Source organism: Mycothermus thermophilus (assembly GCF_041956435.1).
Source record: "Mycothermus thermophilus strain CBS 625.91 unplaced genomic scaffold VTJ04scaffold_6, whole genome shotgun sequence".
Classification (NCBI taxonomy): Eukaryota; Fungi; Ascomycota; class Sordariomycetes; order Sordariales; family Chaetomiaceae; genus Mycothermus; species Mycothermus thermophilus.
Genome location: NW_027191432.1, coordinates 2,914,381 through 2,935,196, shown reverse-complemented (window position 1 = coordinate 2,935,196; position 20,816 = coordinate 2,914,381). Strand labels below are relative to the sequence as shown.

At 55.5% G+C, this 20,816-nt stretch overlaps 7 protein-coding genes across 7 annotated transcripts; 2 read left to right on the top strand and 5 right to left on the bottom strand.

Moving 5' to 3' along the window:
• Nucleotides 1-460: 460 nt before the first annotated feature.
• Nucleotides 461-3,532, top strand: VTJ04DRAFT_9480 (uncharacterized protein; the record flags this gene model as incomplete). The annotated part of the gene is made up of 3 exons (XM_069368032.1): nt 461-1,250; nt 1,887-2,746; nt 2,798-3,532. The coding sequence occupies 3 exons, from the start codon at nt 461-463 to the stop codon at nt 3,530-3,532; spliced, it is 2,385 nt and encodes a 794-aa protein (XP_069216301.1).
• Nucleotides 3,533-3,575: 43 nt separating this feature from the next.
• VTJ04DRAFT_9479 (uncharacterized protein) lies at nt 3,576-4,646 on the bottom strand (the record flags this gene model as incomplete). Its single annotated transcript, XM_069368030.1, has 2 exons — nt 3,576-3,841; nt 3,911-4,646. The coding sequence occupies 2 exons, from the start codon at nt 4,644-4,646 to the stop codon at nt 3,576-3,578; spliced, it is 1,002 nt and encodes a 333-aa protein (XP_069216300.1).
• Nucleotides 4,647-5,412: 766 nt separating this feature from the next.
• VTJ04DRAFT_9478 (uncharacterized protein) lies at nt 5,413-6,480 on the bottom strand (the record flags this gene model as incomplete). The annotated part of the gene is made up of 1 exon (XM_069368029.1): nt 5,413-6,480. The coding sequence occupies one exon, from the start codon at nt 6,478-6,480 to the stop codon at nt 5,413-5,415; it is 1,068 nt and encodes a 355-aa protein (XP_069216299.1).
• A 669-nt stretch (nt 6,481-7,149) lies between these two features.
• VTJ04DRAFT_9477 (uncharacterized protein) lies at nt 7,150-8,570 on the bottom strand (the record flags this gene model as incomplete). The annotated part of the gene is made up of 4 exons (XM_069368028.1): nt 7,150-7,532; nt 7,618-7,706; nt 7,763-7,788; nt 7,845-8,570. The coding sequence occupies 4 exons, from the start codon at nt 8,568-8,570 to the stop codon at nt 7,150-7,152; spliced, it is 1,224 nt and encodes a 407-aa protein (XP_069216298.1).
• Nucleotides 8,571-10,082: 1,512 nt separating this feature from the next.
• On the top strand, nt 10,083-13,388 carry VTJ04DRAFT_9476 (uncharacterized protein; the record flags this gene model as incomplete). The annotated part of the gene is made up of 1 exon (XM_069368027.1): nt 10,083-13,388. One exon carries the CDS (start codon nt 10,083-10,085, stop codon nt 13,386-13,388), a length of 3,306 nt encoding a protein of 1,101 aa, XP_069216297.1.
• Nucleotides 13,389-13,978: 590 nt separating this feature from the next.
• On the bottom strand, nt 13,979-15,981 carry VTJ04DRAFT_9475 (uncharacterized protein; the record flags this gene model as incomplete). The annotated part of the gene is made up of 3 exons (XM_069368026.1): nt 13,979-14,922; nt 14,984-15,063; nt 15,311-15,981. 3 exons carry the CDS (start codon nt 15,979-15,981, stop codon nt 13,979-13,981), a joined length of 1,695 nt encoding a protein of 564 aa, XP_069216296.1.
• Nucleotides 15,982-16,797: 816 nt separating this feature from the next.
• Nucleotides 16,798-18,656, bottom strand: VTJ04DRAFT_9474 (uncharacterized protein; the record flags this gene model as incomplete). Its single annotated transcript, XM_069368025.1, has 3 exons — nt 16,798-17,708; nt 17,812-17,891; nt 17,977-18,656. The coding sequence occupies 3 exons, from the start codon at nt 18,654-18,656 to the stop codon at nt 16,798-16,800; spliced, it is 1,671 nt and encodes a 556-aa protein (XP_069216295.1).
• Nucleotides 18,657-20,816: the final 2,160 nt, after the last annotated feature.

Here is a 20,816-nt window from a genome sequence, read left to right as displayed (position 1 = left end):
GTGTCCTGAGAGGGGGGGAAACATAGAATAGAGTCTTACGAGGCGACAAAGGCCAGCAACCCCAAGGAGCTGACACTCACTGGACGGCCAATCATCGTGGCGTTTCAACATAGCTATGAGTCGGCAATGTATTTGTCCCGAGTCAAGCTAGGGCGAGTCGAGTAGGGTTCTTTAGGTCGGAGATACTTGACGTCATTTTACCATAGACTTGAATCAAGGAGACATTGGATGCCAAGCCCATTGCAAGGATTTCAGATCGAAAACATGGAACAAAAACCAACAATCCCTCTCATCATGGTCCATGCCGATCTAGGTCAGGGGAGAGCTTGGAGTACCGACATAGTCTCAAGAGCAAGCTATTTCAGTCCCAACGGCTCGGAAACTCATCATAGCTGCTTGGGCCAAAACATCTCCTTTTTGCTTACCTACTTCCTATTGCTTTGTTAGTACGCAGTTCAACATGCATCTCCGACTCGCCACAACGGCCGACCTCGACGCCATGGCAGCCGTCCTCATCGACGCCTCGCCCGACGACCCGATCTACCCCTATCGTTTCCCCGACAGAGACTTATACCCAAACGAATTCGCCGACCTCTGCCGGAGAAAATGCGCCGAGTACCTCAGAACAAACACTGTCGTCGTCTGCGAAATGGAATACTCCTCTTCCACCACTACCACCAGCAGCGGCCGCCGAGCAACATGCATCGTTGCCTTCGCCGTCTGGGACATGCCCTTTGGCCAGTCGCGACGAAGGTCCAGCGTCAGCGCAACTGGCTTGAACGACAACGGCGGCATGGCATGCGAAGACGATCTCGGCTCGGGGCTGCCCGCGGAACCGCCATCACCGACCTCCTCCAGCCGTCCATCGGCGCCCACCACCATTGGCCACGCCAGACGCCAAGAAGCCTTCCGCCGGACGCTGGAGGAGCAGCGCGCCGCCCTGTTCGACAGGCGATACCGCTCGCTGGGCGGGCACGTGTTCCTGCGTGTGCTCGTCTGTCATCCCTCATGGCGGCGGCGGGGGGCAGGCACGGCGCTGGTGCGCTGGGGGATGGAGCGCGCGAGAGAGCTTGGGCTGCATACCACGGCATTTGCGAGCCCCATGGGCTTGGGGTTGTATCGCAAGCTCGGGTTCAGAGAGGTTGGGCGGTTCCGGGTCCAGGTGGATGGCGATGGGGAGTACCTGGATATTCCGGCGCTGGCGCTCTCACCGGGTCATGTGGGTGGGATGCGCGAGGCGAATGCAGAAGGTATGGGTCGATTAGGGCGGAGGGTGGGAGAGGCGCCGTTGTGCGCGTCGGGGAGTGTGTATTGAGTCCTGGGTCAAGGCTGACCAGGCAGTTTTTATGTTCAAGCAGAAGCGAGGGTTCTGGTTACATGTTTGGAAGCAATGGATGCCCGGCCAAAGTTTTGCCCATCATGAAGATGGACTGTCCCGGAGAAAAAAACGCGAGCTGATGTTGATGAGCTGAAAAGATATCATGATGATGACCGTCGACCAGGAGACTAAGAAGATAGGGAGGGAAAAAATCCAGTAGGGCTTATTATAAAAAAAGACTCGGAAATAGCCTGCAACTCACTAGTGTCTTTGATATCCGAGGGCCATTTCTCGTCTCGTGATCTGGTGGTGTTGGAAGTGAAGTCGTCGTAGTTCAGGAGCTCGTATGCGGGACGGGCGTTGGGCAAGGGCTGAACAGCATGCTGGGAGACCCGCTGGAGGCAACCCCCGCACAGTCTTTGTACTGTATTGATTACAGTGTTAGAGGCCCGTTATCTTCCGACAACCTTCAATGACAAGGGCGGAAATTCACTACTTTTCGCCTTCACCGAAGAATTCAACAAGTTCCCGCCCAGGCCCATGGTTTCAAGGCCGCTAACCTGTGCAGGATGTGTTCGCGCCCGTGTCATGCGGAGCAGCACGTTCTGCCTTACAAGAACCCGCCGCCACTTTTCGCAGTCCCTGTCACGAGCAACGACACCATCTAAGCCATCGGACCCCTCGGACAACTCCAACAAGTCTCAGCCGTCCCAAGATTCGGCCAAAGATGCCCCAAGCAAGCCACAAGAGCGCGAGCTCGGGGCCATGGAGCGTCGTCTCCTCGAGGCGACTGAGGAAGCGCTGCTGACTGGAGGCCGCGCCGGACGCCAGGCCATTGAGGCTGCAGGGTTCAGCGAGGAGCTCAAAGCGCGGTTGCTGGAAAAGGTGGCCGACGCCAAGTTCAACCATGAGCACTCAGCTGCTCTGGCCGAGGCTGGCATCACCTCGCGCATCCCTGAATCGGCCGGTGCGGGAACACGCGCCATGGCCACCGCCGCTCCGTGGACCGGTGAGGAATCAACTCAGGACACCGTCCTCCGCATGCTCGATGATGCCAAAAAGCAACTACCACCGGACCTACGCGGCTCTTCCAAACCTCCACCACCTGTCGTTGACTTGTGTCTCCGCAGGGAACCCTCGTTGAGTCCCAGCCAAAGAGCGGCTGGCGCGCGGGACAGGGCCGCTGCGTACGCAGGCCTGGGGTTGAAAGACAAGGGCCTTACAGACGAGGAGAGAGAGGCAATGAAGAGGGAATTCCGCGAAAGGTTTTCACCTGGTGCCCGTTCTCTTCCGAACTCCATCTCGGGTCTCGCAGCCCTAGCCAACGAGCGCATCGAGGAGGCCATCGCAAGGGGTCAGTTCAAGAACATCCCGCGGGGCCCAGGGGTTGAACGAGATACTCGTGCAGATAACCCCTTCATTGACACCGTAGGTTGTCCTGTATTGATCGATGTCTCAAACAACGGCTGACCGTGCCAGACGGAATACATCATGAACAAAATGATCAAGCGGCAAGATCTGGTGCCTCCGTGGATTGAAAAGCAGCAAGAGATAGCCAGGGAGGCCGATAACTTCCGGCGCCGCCTGCGCGAAGACTGGAAGCGCCATGCTGCTCGCATGATATCGGCCGCGGGAGGCACTCTCGAACAGAAACTCGCTCGCGCTGCCGCCTATGCCCGCGCTGAGCAGGTGCACAACCCGCGTCGTCGTAATACGGACCAAATAGTCGTACCTACCAATGCTACCGATGATGCCGTCATGGCACAGGTGATGAAGGCACCGTCGTCCACCGAAACACCACAGACAACGGATTCTTCTGTGACCCCAGACCCAACCATCACCAGGCCCTTCCGTGACCCGACATGGGAGGCTGCTGAAATGTCCTACATGAAACTCGCCATCGACAATCTCAACGCCCTCACGCGATCCTACAACCTCATGGCCCCTGAGCTGGCTAAGAAACCTTACTTCTCTCTGGAGCGGGAACTTCAGAACTGCTTTGCAGATGTCGCCCCCCAGCTCGTCGGTGAGATTCGTCGGTATGCCACCAAGCCCACTACGAGGGGTGATGGCTGGCTTGGTGGGCACAAGACGCAGACCACAGGACTCGGGCTCTTTGGGAACGCCCCTGTCGAGTCCAGAGTCAGTGTGGTTGAGAGCAAGGAGAAGGAATACGGATTCAAAGAGTTTTGGAGGGATCTGTTCAAGAAATAATCCTTGACTCGACAATTTACAGACTTCGACGCCACTTCTACTCTCAGAACAGCCACCTCCTCGCCACCACGATGCCAACAAGCAACCCCAAACAGATCATGATCAGTCTCAGGAACGCTCCCTCGATCCATTGTTTGTTGGCTTGCTCCTCACGCTCTTTCCACCCTCCCGTCAGCGCGTTCGCATGCGGAAACGGCTCGTTCGGTACCGGCTTGCCCAGGAACTTGCACAGCGGTTCCCATCCGTCCTCGATGTACCATTCAAGCAGCCTGTCCTTAGGCACGAGTCCGCGGATCATATTGGCGTGTTCTGTAAAGCAAGTGTGTCAGCCGCCAGAGCCAACCTTCACATCCACGGGGGAAGAGTTCATCAACTCACCCTCCTTCACCCACCGCGCATTCGCCGCTATCGCCCTCGCCATATCCCCATCGGGCGCGCGGAACAGCAGCGGCCACAAGAACCGCTCATACACATGCCACGCCCAGAAACACTCCCGATCAAGCCAGCTGGCAATCCACCATGCCCAGCTCTCGTTGGCGTGTACGAGCGTGTTCTTCAAGCTCTTCTCCCACGCCTCCGTGTCCCGTCGCATGTTCAACACCACCTTCGCCTCGGGATATGCCCGGATCAGGTCCGCCGCGAACACGCTCGCCGCGGCGTCCGTCACGGCCACCGAATGGCCCAGAAGCTCGTCGAATTCCTCCCGCGTAATCATCGGCCTGCCACTGTGTCCGGCCTTTGGTGCGCTGTACCATTTCTTCCTCGCCAGCGCCACCCAACCCGGCGAGTAGCACCCGTCTGGGTCATACACGACGTCCCATCCATGGTAGGTGTGGTTGTATCCCAGCTTAATGAGAGCTTGTTGCAGGGACTCGGTGCCTGTGCGCGGGAGGCCGACGCAGAGGACCTGCATCGGCTGGGTGCGGACGCGCGGTGGTGGGGGGTTGGGGATGGCATAGAGGCGTTCGAGGAGGGTCCAGATGGGGCTGTGCAGGCTGAGGTGGAGGTGTTGGAGGGGGTTGAGGCGAGTGACAGCGTCGAGGAGGCGTTTGGGGAGATGAGGTTGTGGAGGGGCCTTGGCGGCCTGCGGAGAATGGGTTTTTGGCAATGCCATGGCTGAGGTGGTCGTCGGATGCGACGCTTGGGTTGGTAGCGGACGGTGGACGGCAGGATGCAAGGACGGGTTGTCCGCCGTGTTGGGTCTGGCGTCAGAAGGGATGAAGATGAGGTCAAGACCATAGCGACGACAGCCAAGGCGGCAGAGGTGCCGGTTTTAAGTCCCTCGGTAGTGGATGGACACGCCCCCATGCCACAATTCCGGATTCTCTCCCGAGAATGAAAGCATTTTGCGGCCATTATTGAGCTTGTTGATTCACATTAACTGCTTGAATTTCCCCGGGTGAGCGGGTTGTGAGGCTCAAGCGGCGTTCTTGGTATTATCCGAGCCCCGAGCTTCAGGGGTTATCTGCCGTAGCCGGTGCCGAGTTGAACCTCCGGATAGCTGGGTAGGATCCGATGGTTGACAAAGGCATAGCGGGCTGCCCCGGATTTACAGGGCCACGCGTCCACGCGGCGGGAAAATCTGGGGATATATTAACAAGATATTCGAGCTCTCCACAGATGACGTTGGTTCCCACCACAAGGGATCAAAATGGTTCATTCGGAAGACTCTGCAGCGAAAACTGCTATTATCCCTCGAGATATCGATGGCTGAATGTGCGATATGAGGTGTTGACGGCAATCTCACAATACTTCTGTCAAGAGATTCTCTCGAGATTATCTTCTCACGACTACGCAAGCACCCCTTCAAGCTGTATCAAGTTGTATACATGACACAACACCGGTAGTGAAACCCTCAGCAATCGGGAAACTCTGTTGTTTCACTTCCATTTCTCCGGTCTTCCTAATCTCTCAATATACTCCCTCACCATCGCATCCGCACTCTCATCTACCACCAGCCCCAACCCCAACGACTCCTCAATCTCAAAATCCTCCGGCCAGCTCCTCAAAATCCTCCCAAGCCCCTCGTTCTCTTCCTCCCTAATCCACCTCAGCCTATCCTCCCCTCCATACTTGGCCAACGCATCCATCATCTCCTGCAAGCTAACCGATATCCCCGGAAGCAACACCTGCCTCACATGCGCCGGCAGCACGCCGCTCTCCATCCGCATCAGCCGGGTCAAATTCTCAACCACGGTCCGTGGCGACGCGACGAAGGCGCGGAATCCCCGATCCCGTAAGGGAACAACGCACTCCTGGCCGCGCATTGGCTCGCGGATGATGCCACTGAGAAAACTGGATGCGGCGCCCGTCGGTGGGCCGCCGCGAACTACTACCGTCGGCAAGCGGGCGACGAAGACATCCAGCCGGCCGCGCTGGTGCTGCTCGTTGAGGTAGATCTCGGTCAGGAGCTTGTGCGTGCCGTAGGTGCTTTGCGGCGTGGGCCGCCAGTTTTGGGGGACCTTCCGTGAGGGGGAAGATGGGAAGGGAGGGCCGAATACAGCTAGAGAGCTGGAGTAGATGATGCGGATGGGTTGGCTGCTGTCGCTGGCGCTGTGGGTGGAAGTTTGACTGAGAGCTTGGCAGAGAAGCCGGACCGAGTCGACGTTGACACGCTCCGAGAGCTCGGGGTTCGCCTCGGCGGAGGCGGACATGATCCCGTGGAGAATGAACACGGCATGTAATTGGGGGCAGGCGATGGGGTGAGCGAGCAAGTCGGCCACGAAGGCTGGGGAGGTTAGGTCGCCGGCAAGGACGCCTGCATGCTGTGGATTTGCGACGCCTGTTGGGACTGTTGGCTCAGCCACATCTGTGAGAAGGACTCGGTTATTTGGATCTGATAACAGCTGTGCGGCAAGGAGAGGGCCTATGAAGCCTGCTGCGCCGGTAATGAGGATGTTGAAGGTGGGGCTCTCATCATGAGTGTTGGGTGAGTGAAGAGATGCCATGATGTCCGGAGGCTTCTTGGTAATTTGGACGACGTGGATGGCCTCGGCTTTTTCCTGTTATGTCATAAGAGGTGTATACTTGTAGATTCTTAGACTGTCATTGCCTTGGTGCCCAAAAGGTATCCAGGTAGACTGTTGGGGGCACCCAGTTTCCGGACCCCTCTTCGTCCAACCTTCTCCGTTCTTCTTGCATCGGCCCCACACTTTACTAAGACGCAAGGAACCAAGAGACCTGATATCAGAACCTCATGTACAGACAGCATCATGAGGCAGTTATATATCCCTCTTTACCCCTTGGACAGGCTGATCCATACCGCCTGAACATGCTCTGGCTACGCTGTTAGACGGTTTGTTAGGTCATACGCAGCGCCCATCCCGTTTTCTATGGCACTCCATCATAGTTAACGCGGCAAGACTAGGTCCGATGTCCCTAGATGATGAGGTGGGTAGTATACAACTTTGTTGGTTGCGAGGGATTTCTAGACAGGCATGTTTCAGAAGAGGAAATCAATGAGCTCTGAGAAAGTCAAACAAGTCTATTACCTGACCTTGCTATCTCCATTCCCAAGACTTTCATTCTCCCTTTAACCATAATCCAATTGCCGTTCATACCACCTAGATTGATCTGCTCCTCGGCCGGAGACCGCGTCATATTCCTTCCCAACCCATTCAAAAGTTTCCCTCAAACCCTTCCCTCTCCTCCTTAGCCTTCCTCGCCAACTCCCTCGCCCTCTCTACATTCCCCGTAGCTGCCACCAATTTGGCCAGCACATCATAATGGTTCCCCATGTGCGGCACCAGCCCCTCCTCTTCCACCGCATGAACAGCCTCTTCGTACAACGTGGCGGCGCGGCGAATGGTCTCAGGGTCTCCTCCGCCCTTTTGAAGTAGACTAATGACTTCCTCACCTAGGTTGTGGATCTTGGCTCGTCGGGCATCTGAGGCGGCAAGTTCCTCTGGAGGAGAGGAGCAGAGGGAGCAGGTGCAGTTGAAGCCCCATTTGGAGAGGAGGGTGTGTTGACGGCCGGCGGAGGTTAGGCCGAAAGAGGAATCTGAGGATGAGGTGTCAGTTGGACTTGGTTACTTTAATTATAGAGCGTTGAAAGGACCAAAAAGAGTATGGTCAAGAGCACTCACAACTGATGGCAATCTCGTCGCCAGGCATGATGTCGTGGAAAGCAAAGACGGTGTTGGAAAAGTCCGTCTCATTGAAGCGGGTGATGGCGCTGGGTTTGTGTCAGTTATATTCATTCTCCACATGCGTTTCCTATCGGGAACTCACCTTGGCCGGCAAGCGTGGTTCATCCTCTGTTCTCTCATATTAGAGCCGTGTTCTTCCAAACCGCAAAGACAAGGGCACTCACCGCGATCCTGGGAAACAGGGCAATGTACGACTTTCCCCCAATTTCCACATTGAACGAGTTTGTCTTCATAATATCCTCCGGTGCCGGGACGTCATCTTGGTCTAAACTGCTGCGGGCCAGATCAAGCAGCTCAACGGCCAGGGGGTGCTGCTCGAAGGCCTTCCACAACATATCATGGCCATCGCTACGCAGCATTTTCGCCGGCATGTCGGCGTCGGCGATGACGGCTGCCCGGTCGATCATGAAGACCTTTCCGCGCGGGATCTTGCGTGTGGCTACAAGACCTTTCCCCTTCCCGGGGATGTCGCGGACCTCGAAAGGCGGATCGGGGTCTAGTTCTTTGGGGGATAATTGCACGGCGGCGTTTGCAATCCGTTCTGCGGCCGAGACGGCTGGAGGCTTGCCGTCTTTACTGCCGCCATCGATGACGCTGACCCCACGTCCCGTACCGTATATGTTGGCGTTGGTGTAGGCGCAGTAGCCGGCCTCGCCGGCGCAGTATGGTGGGTATGTCCAAGGTTCGTGTCCGGAGCCGGATGATGTGGTGCTGTTGCCCTTAGCAGTCGTGGTCAAACATGACGGTAGAAACGTGTCATCGATCAAAGGACCAGGAAGGCAATCCACGTAGACGAGGCGTTCTTGGGCGATGTCTTGCGGGATGTCGCCTGCGATTGCTGGGGTCACGACCCCGGCCGCTATCACAGTCGTCCAGAGAAAAGAGACCATCTTGGGTGATTCGGTGACGGCCGGTCCAGAGTCAAGTAAAGTTTTGGTTCGACAACATGCTACAAGCCACCCTCACCTTGCCCGGAGTCAGGCCTAAATACCTCCATGGTGTCCGATGTGCTACACATGTCCAAAGACGGATCGGAGCTAGGCCGATGCGGTGATGCGCCGCCGAGCACGGCACGGAGTTTGAGTTTGACGAGTTCCAATGCCAGTTGAGATTATCCGCGCGGATCCGGGGCCTCGTTGGCGGTTGAAGCACGGTACTGGGTCTTGGATAACACGGCACAATACTTTGCCAAGGGCTGGGCGTCCAGCGATGGGAGCCGTAGCGGATAAAAGCCGAAATCCGGGGTGGCGATCGCAGCCATAAAGCCATGTGGCTTTTCGGAATATATGCAGCTCGGCTGCCGGTATTATCTCCAGCAGTATGTACAAACATCCCACTTCCATGGCCATGCGGAGGCTGATGGCCGAAGGATACGCTGCACTTGACGGAATCATTCCTTCGCAAAAGTGACACTGAACTTGGTGTTGTTGAATCCCAATTGTTTGAGGATGCCAGAAATCCGACAGAAATGGTAGATTGAAGGACAGACACGATCTGGCTTGGCGAAGGGAGTGGTTTATAGGTTTTCCTGCCTGCCAATTTGGCAAAGAACCGACGATTCCATCTTAGAGACTTCTGTTTCTTATTGTTATTTCCTTTCTTTGCCCAGATTTGCGCCAGACAACACTGGAAGTGCCTTCAGGAGGGCAGGAGGGAGGAAGGAGACAGTCTGCTCCCCTCAATGCCTGTGTTGTTCTTCCACGGAGAGGGGGTCGATCCAACATCCATGGCTTTGCCTCATTGGGACAGACACATGGTCAGAGAGACAAAGAAAGGCCTGGAGCCCCTGTCTGTAAAGATAGCAGAAGGCGCGTGTCGAGGATACACATCCAGTTTTCCAACGTCAATAAATGAGGCAAACCGCCAATGGCAAACCTACGCCTACGCCATGTCATTTAGTCCGTATGTACCTTGCGTCGCGTGGTGTGGTGTGTTGGATGATGAATCGGGGTTAGGGTTGCATGACCCAGCCTTGCCGGTTCCACCCCGCGCACGCCAAGCAATCCACGATGCAGGGTTCCCGAAGCTTGGATGACGAGTAGCGACGCGTGGGTCCTCGACTTCGTTCTTGTTCTGCGGCTGCCCACTTCGACTCTTGTCGCCACAATTCTTTGGCGCTTCACATGGTGGTTTGGATTGCAGTCACTGTCCGTGTTGATGTTCCGCCAAACACAACACCATGTAGCTTCACCTATCCTCTCGCTCAGCCAGCTCGCACATCCACGGTTCCGGTGACAAATCCCTCGTTTCGTCTGTCATCGCCAGTCTCTCGCTCCAACTATCTTGTCCCGGGTCTTGGTTCCCCTCCGCCGCCGCGATTGCCTCGAGGACACAACCTCCATTACCAGGCTCGGCGCTGTGGCCGGGTGTCCCTACCTGCCTCCCACCTTCTTTGACCAGCCATGCTCTCTCATCTCCGCTTTCACCGACGTGGTCACTCCTCCAACTCGGCCTCGGCTTCCCCGTCGACGGAGCAGCCGTCGCAATGGGACACCAGTGACCACCCTCCGGCCCGCGGGCCTTCACCACGCCCCGCCAGTCCTCCGCGTTTGACCATTCCAATTCCTTCGCAGCCGCCGACACTGCCTCCAATCGCTCGCGTTGCTTCCCCAGACACTGAACACCTTTTCAGTCCCCTCGATGATCCCACCCTCGCGCCTCCTCCTGCCCCAACGTCACCACCGCCGCCTCCACCACCTGTCTCTGCTCCCCCGTTGGCGCCCGTTGCGTCTGTTGCCTCTGCGCCTGCTGTCTCTGCTCCTGCTCCCACTCCCCAACATGAGTCGCACCCACCTGCTGCGCGTTCCGACCCTGACGGTGCCGGATTCATTGGCGGCGCAGCCCTGCAGAACCTTCGGAGGGCCTCACAAGACCCGGCGTCTCGGGACTCGGCGGTGCCTGAAAGCCGCCTCCTGAGATCCAAGCCCCCGCCGCCGCCCATTAATACAAGCTTGCATAAACCCAAGTCTTCGTGGTTTTCAACTCCGGTGGAATTGCAAGGGGGAGGAAGTTCGAAGAAGTCGTCAACATCTCGGTTGGGTGCAGAGGGTGCTCCCCCTCCTGAACGCAAAAAGGGGCTGCCATTTCTCAAGAACCCCGTGTCCTCCTTGCTATCAAGGAGAAAGGCGGCTCATGCCTCGCTCGAAGTTCAGCCGACGCCTGCGTATGACCCGAGTATCAGAGGGACCCGCGTCCACGATTTCAGTGCTCCACGGCCCAAGAAGCAGCCAGTTCCAGTCGCCGTCATTGACTCACCGGCCAAGATTGTCGAGAATGTATCAAAACCTCAAGCTCCTGCCAATACAGGAGAACCAAGTCAGCCTAGACCCAATGACATTCCCAGCATCAGTCCTGCCGGGCTTCCTGAAGCAGCTGCTGCCACCCCTGATCCCCAGGTAAACGAAAACACTCAGACCAGCGAGCCGAAGCGCCCTTCCAGTATCCAGCCCGATGGTCCGGTTGACAGTCTTCACGCGTCCTCATCGGCAGCCTCGAGCGACACCCTTGTTGGCCCCTTGCCGCAGACGTCGTCGATGAGGTCTACTGCCTCCCGCCAGCTCTCGCGTGTTTCGAGACAAGACTCGGTCGCTTCCGCCCTTCCCAAGCACATGAAGAGCACCTCGTCCCGCTTCAGCTTCGATATGATTGGCGCCGCGAAGCAAGAGAAGCTCCTTGAAGAACGGCACCGCCAGCGACAGCAAGAGAAAAAAGAGCCTCCGCCGCCGCCCGTCGACCAGGACCCTCGCTTTGCTGAGCTCGAGGATGAGGACTTTGACTACGACGCAATGATGGACGACGATGGGCTTGAGGAGAAGATTCCTGGAATCAATGCCGATTATGATGATGACTTCGAAGACCAATTTGATCCGGATAATGATCAGGAGAACTTTGCGGGCTTTGTTTTCCAACGGTCCAATCCTGTGTCTAACCTCAACAGCCCATTGCCCCCGGCTGTTGCAATGGCAACCCCGCGGGATGCCAACGGCCAAGTCATTGGCTTCGCCGTGACCAAGGATGCCACTCCTGATCCGTCGGCCCCGGTATCGCCTATGCCCCCTGGCTCAACAGCACAACAGCCAGCCGCCCCAACCAACGACTCTGGCGTGGCTGATGCCCAGCAGCAAAATATCCCGCCTTCCTCTGGTCCTCCACCCGCCACAGCCACAACTACTGGCCAGGCCAAGAGCACACAGGCCTTTGACAATGACGACATCTACTTTGACGATGGGTTGGCAGACGAGCTTGACTTTCAGAGCAACGATCCTCCCTTCGACGAGTCCCTCTTTGATCTTGATGATACCGATCAGTTTGGCAGGCCCATTCCAGGGGCCTTTGCCATGGCCAAGGAGAGGCTGTTGAAACAGGCAGCTCAGCAGAAGTCCAACCGGGATTCGGACTTGACATCCAGCACCTCAGGGCAATCTGGGCCCGCACAGTCTACAGGTCAAACGTCGTTCAACATTGGGCCGCAAGTCCCCGAGCACCCCGAAAAGCCGCCAGAGCCCAAGCCCGGTATGGGCATCCCAAGCCAGGAGCTCGCTTATCAGGCAGCCCTGGCTGAAGCTGCCCAGAAGGCGGCAGCCTCAGGAAAGTTCCGTCGGGACTCGTCGTCCGAGTCTCTGTCTGAGCAAGGAGACGGTGCCGCCGGCGAAACCGTGGATCGAAGCTACCTCGATGACTACGACGACGATAGATTCAACAACGACTTTGACGACTTCGACTTCGACGATGAGGCCATTATTGCCGAGGCGAACGCCAGCGCCCTGGCAAACGACGCCGATGGATTCTACGGTCAGGAATTCGGCTTCTACTCTGCACCTCCTCCACAACCTTCAGCCTCTTCTTCCCGAAATTACAACGAAGGCCTTTTCCAATACGCAAATGGCGGCTATTTCGGCCCTGCCAATGCCGGTCTCATGCGCAGCGCCTCCGGCCGCGTCTGCCGCGAGCCGAACCTAACCCCCATCACGGAGCGATCCGAGTACTCTAACCGCAACTCCATCATGAGCTTCACTCTGCCTCCGCCCCTCGGTAGCGCCGGCGGCGCCGGGAGTGAGCGTAATTCTGCATCTCTCGCCTCCCCTGGCCTCGCCCAACTCGCGCTGCTTCCCGACGACCCAGACAATATGAGCCTGTCAGCGCTGATGAAGCTGCGTTCCAAGGCCTGGGGCGGATCACAGGCTAGCTTGGTTTCCTCGCGAGAGGGCAGTCCCAGGTCGGAGCGAGCCACGATCCCTGACGCTGGAGCCTCTTCACCCTACGCCGCCGTACCTTCTCACCTGGCAGGACATGTGCGCGTCAACTCGGGCTTGTCTGTGTGGAGCTCCTCGGATGTGGCTGATGATGTGGGCGGGAATGGCGCAAGCGCCGCCGCTGGAAATGGCAACGGCACAACCCCCGCCGCGGCTCTTCAGCTGGCAATGATGGCCGCTGCTTCCTCAACAGGGCCGCGTCCTGGAAGTGCAGGCGGGTCGGGACTGGCGGCGTCGCCGCTCCCGCAGCAACCTCTGCCGCAGTCTATGTTTATGGTCCCTCAGTCGTCCATGGCACAAGGCCAAATTCAGCAGCAGCAGAAGCAGCCGCTGGTTGGGTCGGCTTGCTCGCCGGTGTTGGAGGGGGAGGAGAATGAGGAGGGATTCCAGGTCCCAAGCCCGAAGCCGCCTTTGGAGGCAGCGTTGCCGTTGAGGGCGAAGGAGGGTGGGAAGTGATGGATTGGAAAAGTATTGCTTTATGTGTGGTTTTGAGGACATGTCGATACTGTTTCGGAGCGGTTGATACCATGAGTTGCCTGATTGATTAGTTGAAGGGACATGTACTTAAGGCGACCGACAGTGCTGGTGGATTGGTTCGCTGATGGGCCAGGAGTTCTTGAGATGAATGAAGGCGGCTGGCTTCTGTGTAGGTATTGGAAGTAAGTAATTACAGGAATGATACCCACAAAGCATTGTACGTTGCATATGGCTATGACGGCCAAATAAATGGATATTAAATAATAATGGATTCTTTCCATCAGCGTTTGAGCAAAAGTCCCACGTCAAATAATAGACAACACGCCAGGCCAGTTGTGTCTGAAACACCCCAGAGTTCATAGATAGGTACCGATATTGGCGTCCGGTCGCCCCGAGCGTCGGCCTCTTCTTCGTCTTCCACATCCTGGACTTAGTTGAATGAACTTGATATGATCATCGTTGATTTTTCTAATAAAAGTTCAGCCGGGTCTGCAACCCCCTGGGCCGGTTGTTCTCTCTTTTCCTTGGTTATTCCTCCCCAAGCAACCATTGAGACGCCATGAAGCTGCTCAGGAGAGTGGCTCGGGAGTCAAGTTGAACAGCCCCAAGCCGTAGAACTGATCCTTCATCAACTGCCGCAGCTCAATGAACTCTCTCTTGGTGAACCCTTGGTGCTGGTGTGTAGTCCGAAACCAGATGCAGAGGTCGCCATAGTATTCCCCACCGTGTCGTTCAAAAATAACCTCCAGCAATCGCCGGGTTGCTTCCGCGGTGGCCGTGGAAGTGATGCCGTATAGCTTTATTGACCGACCAGAGATGAGGTTAGCAAGGGAAGCAACGCAACGATCGTCCAAGTGGTGAACTACGAGGTTGATGTCTTGGAGGTCCGGGAGAGACATGATGAGCTGAAGGTCATCGTAGTGGAGGTCCTCGTCAAGGGTTAATGCTTGGAGCTTCCGACATGAAGTAACCAACTGGACGAGTCTTTCCCGGCGGGATTGGTGAACGGTATTTGGGACATCAGCCAAGGTGAGCCAACGTATTTCTAGCTTCTCAAGTTCGGTTTGCTTGCTTAGAGCCTCCCACATCTCATCGCTAATGAATTGAATGAGAAGGGTCAGCTTGAGTGACGTGAGGCGGATTGGCGATGACCCGAAGGCTTGTGCGAAGATGGGCTGTAAGAAAGGGAAGTAGCGAAGAGTGAGATTTTTGAGACGAGAACAGCTGCTTAGCCACTTCGCGATGGGTTGAACATCCGGTGGCTCGCCTTGCCAGTCTGTTGCTTCATTGGCATGGATCCATGTCCTGTCGAGGTCTAGAGACACGGACTCGAGATCACGAAAATACCGGAGCATGCCAAACGAAGGCAACAAAGAAATACTGTCCGTCTGGGTGTTCTCGGGGAGCAGCTTCAAGTCCAGCGTTTTAAGCGAGCGAGATTGTCGTCTTAGGATGTTGATCAAGATTGCCAATTCTGGCCCGGTGGGAAAAGTATCAACGAGAACAAAACCTTCTGCTCGATGTTAATAAGTGGCGATAAATGAATAACGCACTCCACAGAGTCCATCACATACCGAGAGTGTCGGGTCCCAAGTTTTGAACAAAGTCTTGCAGTTGGCTGTCGTTGCTTGTGAGGTGAGGATCGGAGACGTGTCTGGTCATAGCAACTCGACTTAGCAGGACTTTACTCGTACCACGCAGGCGACCTGCAAGAGCCCAGGGGAGGTGCGGAGCGAAGCGCGGTGATCATCACACACAGCGCCCACAACGCAGCGATGTCACCCACAGAAGCCCTCCTCCTGGTTTTCCACAGCTTCTGCTCTCCCAGAATCGAGCACGCTGCAGTGGTAATCTAAATATAAGGCTTGTCTTCGGCGGTAGTGTTAATAATAATTACTTACAGTAATTTGAAACTGGGACAGCTGGCCCAGACTACCCTGCCGATATCCCCATTGAGAAAGGCGGCGTCCAGACATTGTATCTCAGTCAAGTTGGGTAAAGCCGCCACCAACTTCGCGAGATAAGAGGGAGACAGGAAATCGGCGACCACACAAAAATCCTCGATCCGGCTTGATCTCCCCTCATCGCGGGCCTTCCATATGGCCTCGCAAATCAAGTTCACAATCTTGGTACCGACAACGTTAACGTCGAGACCGTTACTCCCATCTTGCCAGATCCCGAGGCTCTCAAGGGGATGGCTACCGAAGAGGTCGATCAGGTGCTCAGGCCGAAGAGGATCGGGGATAGATTGGTGAAGGTTGCATAAGTCCAAACGGGTGATCCAGAGGAAGTATGGGAAGAGAGCTGATCCGAGGCATGACGAAACGATAGAACGCCAGAATCTAAAACCCGGGAAAATATCCTCATCGGGCTCGCCGACGTAGAAAACGTCTAGCGTATGCCTCATGTAGGCGGCGTAGGCCTCAGGTAAGCCTACGCGTGCAAATGCCCAACACACCCGGGAAAACGCAACAAGATCCGAGAGAGGGTAGTCACCCCCGGCCAACTCCTGTGCAACGAGCCGCCAGACCTCAATGGGAAGCGTCGGCACCCGATTATGCAATTGCTCCATGGTGAAAGGTGGGTGGGCGGTTAATAATAGAGCGCTGGACGGCAGAACATGAGCTCAAGCAAACAAAAGGTCAGAGAGGTCCGAATTCACGGACGAGTTTTTCCCTGAAATCACGGCCTTTTTTTGGGGGACCCCCACTATCCTTCGAAGACGCGTAAACAGGCGCCAAGCCGTGACTTCTATGGACCCCACCCACGTCTTCTGCAGAAGCAGTGAGAGGGATGTCGACGAGACAATGCATCGTAGGGTATGTACATACTTGAGGTACCTAGGTACCTTAGGTAGGCAAAGAAACATGGGAAATACCTTCAGGATATTGTATATGGTATGGCATGTTGGATAGGATTGTGTGGTGGTTCTATCAGCAATTTTAAATGTTCGTCCGTGAGGCTCTCCAGCTATTCATGGGACTAGTCACTTCGGTGATTGTTCACATCCCTCCATCAGTTCTTCATGTCTGTGGTTAAACTAGATGTACCATCGGCGACGTACTAAGAGCGAAAACGCATTCTATTCCTACGCTTAATGATGACGAAGATGAAGATACCTAGGTATCTATAAGAGGAATGGTATGCGCTTTGTTCAGCTGTGGTTAATCCGCTGCAAGCAGTATAGAGAGTGATTCCTCCGCAACCAAAACCTAATCGGCCCAAGTCTATATACTCCATAGCAAGTAAACTCAGCCAGCGCCCTGTATCACCACACCTAGCCTCCATCTCCACTCCCTAGTATTAACCATGCATCTGGGCTCATCTAACGTTTTGCCCACCTGTCTCCCTTCAAGCAGTCCGGCAGATACACATCCCACGAAATCGCTCAAAACAGGTTAGGTTTTGGAACCATCATGAACACGTCAGTGCCAAACTGCTCCCTCAAGGACCGGTATTCTTTCCTGCTGAACCCCTTGTGCCGGCCTTCAGCCAAAAACATGACACTCGGCTCGTCAGAGAAGTCCCCTTGGTGGCGTGCTGCGAGTTTTTCCAGGAATTGTCGCGTCACCTCCGCCGTGGCGGTGGAAGAAGCGCCAAACAGCTTAACAGACTTAAGAGACTGAAGCCGGGCAAGAGTGGCAACGCAGCGATCGTCCAGTTTGCGAACCCTCAGTTCGACGTGTTCCAGATCCGGGAGAGACTGGACGATGAGCTCAAGGTTTTCCTGCTGGAGAATCTCCTCGAGGGAGAGGACTTTGAGCTTTGGAAGGGAGATGATAGTCTGAACGAGACGCTCCTGTCGGTATTGTCGAAGGTCAGACGGGAGGTCGTTGTCCCGCCAACGGATGTTTAGCTCCAAGAGCTCGGTCTGCTTGCTCAGCGCCTCGTAAAACTCATCCGTGAGGTGACCGACAAGGAGTGACAGGATGAGAGAGTTGAGTCGAATTTGCGAGCTGAGGACCCGGGTAACTATCTGCTGCATGAAAGGAATGGAAACAAGGGTGAGCGCTTTAAGATTCGAACAGCTGCTCAACCACTCGGCGATGCGTTGGGCATGTCTCGGCGCTTCGTCTTCCCAGTCTATGAGTTGGTTGGCGCGGGTGATTTGCCTCTCTGCCTCGAGAGACACAATCTCGAGTCGGGGGAAGCCCGGGAGCATCTCAACCAAAGACATGGGCGCCTCGCTGACCATATTCAGCTTGAGCTTCAGTGTCTTAAGCGAGCCGAGGTGCCGTGTCAGGGCGTTGAGAATTTGTACTTCGGGCCCCGTGAGATAGTCCTCGAGTTGGAACGTTTCTGCTCAACCTTATTAATAATCATAAGCGGTAAGGGCTACAAGAGGTCAGGTCCTTCGCGAAGGGCGAGAATCTAGGAAGATCAGGTCAGTTAAGATGCATACCGAGAGTATCTGGGCCTAAGTTTTTGATGAAGTCATCCAGGTGGTTGTCGACACTCGAAACCTGAGGGTCAACGACATCTCTGTATTGGTAAGTCAGGTAATCCAGACTTAGCAGGGCCGAGGCGTACATCCAAATTAGGAGAGTAATACTAATACGGGACTTACAGCGACTCAAAATTGAGACACTTGGACCGAATTACGGTGCCGGTGTTCCCATTGAGCAATTGGGGCCCCAAACAGTGCAGATCAGTCAGGTCGGGCAAGACTGCCACCAGCTTCTCCAAACAGGAGGGAGACAAGGCAAATGCAGTCATATGAGTGATGGCGCTTGACTTCCCCTCGCCGCTAGCTTCCAGAATGCTCTCGCAAACCAAGTCCGCAATCTTTGCGACAACATCGCGATGCTTGAGGCTCTTGCCCCAGGCGTCGTAGATCCCAATTCGCTCGATCTGAGGGCCAAAGACGGCGATCAAGTCTCTGGGCCTCAGACGCCGAAGGCTGCAGATCGTTTCATCGAGGTTGAACAGGTCCAGGTCGGTGATCCAGAGGAAATATGGGAAGAGAGTTGTTCCGAGGCAGGACGAAACGATAGTACGCCAGAACAGAAGTCCAACATGGGACGCATCGTCCTCTTCGCTCAGTACGCCGCCGCCTTGGGCGTAATCGTCGGACCTGGCATAGAGCTCGGGCAAGCCCAGTCTCGCAAATGCCCAGCACACCCGAGAAAAGCTAAGAAGATCCGAGGGTGCATGATCGGTCTCGGCCAACTGTCGTGCAACGAGGCGCCATATATCGGTGGGTAGAGCTGCAAGCCGCTGATGCGGCTGATGCTGCTGATGCTGCATGGCCAAGAGAGGTGGGTGATGACCGCGCCGGAGAGTTCGAGAGCGTGCCCGAGACCGAGGGAGCAAACAGGACTGATTGTCCGAGATGTCCAACTTCACATGGGCGCCTTCCGAGTTGTTTTGTCGTCAGAGAAACGCTTCAACTTCACCCCTTTTATTCGTGTAAGGTACTCGGCCATTGTCTAGAAGGAGCGTATTAGGAAGGTAGGTGCCAAGCAGGCAGAGAGAGGCGCACGGCCGAGACGAGTCATAGGTACTAGGCACGTAGCTTCCTTGTTTTGGAAGTCCACCAGTGCATCCCGAGGCTCACCCCAGACATGATTTTGTCGAGGTTGTCCGTTTACACGAGTGTTTGACTCCTCGGGCTGGGCTGGGCTGGGCTGTGCAGCCTGAGGCGTGTAGCAAAGGTCATTAAGCTTACAGCTCGGTACCGACCTAAGGGTCAACGGCCGGGGCGGAGGTAGCTACATTGCTACCTTACCTAGTATCGCGCCCCAGCTCCTCGGAGTCGAGGGTAAATGCGACGCGAAGCAGAACGTCAGACTAGGTATGACTCTGTACCTAGGCACCTTGGTTAGACATATCATCTGAGGACAAGAGCTTTGCAAATAAGGTAAACAAAGAGGGAAACAATGTGTGGCTTTTGCTACTGTTCCAGTATTGAACTGCTTCAATCTGCGCTTCGCTTGGGCCTGATTATGACGTAGATGTATGTACAGTCGGGGGCCTGGGGAGATGCCGTGACCGGAGCAACGTCTGGCCCTGAGCGGCGGTAGTGAGATATCATTGCTGTGCTTGTTGAGATGGTATGAGTGCCCGCATTGTATGTGTGTACCTATGTATGTATATCCAGGCCTGTGCTATTGATTAATACCTCTTATTAATATTCATCGAATTTCGTTGGGCGTCACTTCGTTTACGGAGCACACAGTCGATTTGTGCCGCGCCACCACGTCAACTCTTCTTCTAGGCCCTTTGCCTGCGCTCCGCTGATATTTGTCCAGTCTAATTCGGTTGCAAACGAGACCAAAATGTTCTTCACGTTCCCACTTCCAATTCCCCCAGTGGCAGCCGGCATGGAGGACCCCTCCAACTCTTCTTACCACCCCGCCATAGCCGCTCCATGCGAGATATGTTGCCATTCCTGGGCAAATGTGGCCGGGCCTCGTTCTCAGCGAGTATTTAAACGACCTGATCGAAAGCTCGCAGGGGACATACCGTACCAAAACCGAAGATATGACTTTGGCTAGTCCCGACCCAATTGAGCGACGAGGAGCATGTCTGGGCTGCTGGGTTCTATCGAGGCATTCTCGCATTTGTGGAAGACAACCCGTTGGGTCTGGACAGATCCCATGCAAAGGGCGTGCGGTTAGAGTTCGACACAAGAGATGGACAACGGTCTTTGAGGGTTGAGTTGGTCGACGGATACTCTTCCTATAAGCCATTGGCGAGATTGTCACTATATGGAGAGAGACGTAAGTTTGACGATTCATGTTCTGTTACACATCCCTGGGCGTAGTCAGTGCTACGGACTCAAATTTGAGGCACTGGAACAATACTTCCGTTATCTCACTGTGACGCTTGGACTTTGAGACCGCATCATTTAATTACGCTAACCATTAAATTTGCTTACTACCTAGCCTCTCGTCTTGTCTCACCCCCTCTCGGTCGTCAGCTCCCACTGAGCACTTCCTCCGATCAGAATCTCGCCTGGGCCAGGAAGCAGCTGTCGTTGTGCCATCATTTCTATCGGCTCTGCAACAGCTCATATCACTCCGATGCTTCTCTCCCAACCCGCATCTTAGACCTCTCCGGAGGCCGCATACGCCTTCACATCCCAAAGCCAACTGACCCCTCAGCCCCTTATGTCGCTCTCTCGTACTGCTGGGGCCGCAAGCCGTTCCTGAGAACGCTGACTGAAAACCTGAAAGAGCACTCTTCTCCTTCAGGAATCAGTTGGGAGAGCTTACCTCAAACCATTCGTGACACGGTGGACCTGACGCGCCGTTTGGGGTTTCAGTACCTGTGGGTTGACAGTCTGTGTATCATCCAGGATGATGAAGACGACTGGAGACGCGAGGCCAGTCGGATGGGTGATGTTTATCGCGGAGCCGCGGTGACTATATCAACAGCTCGATCCCCGGACGCATATGGCGGTTT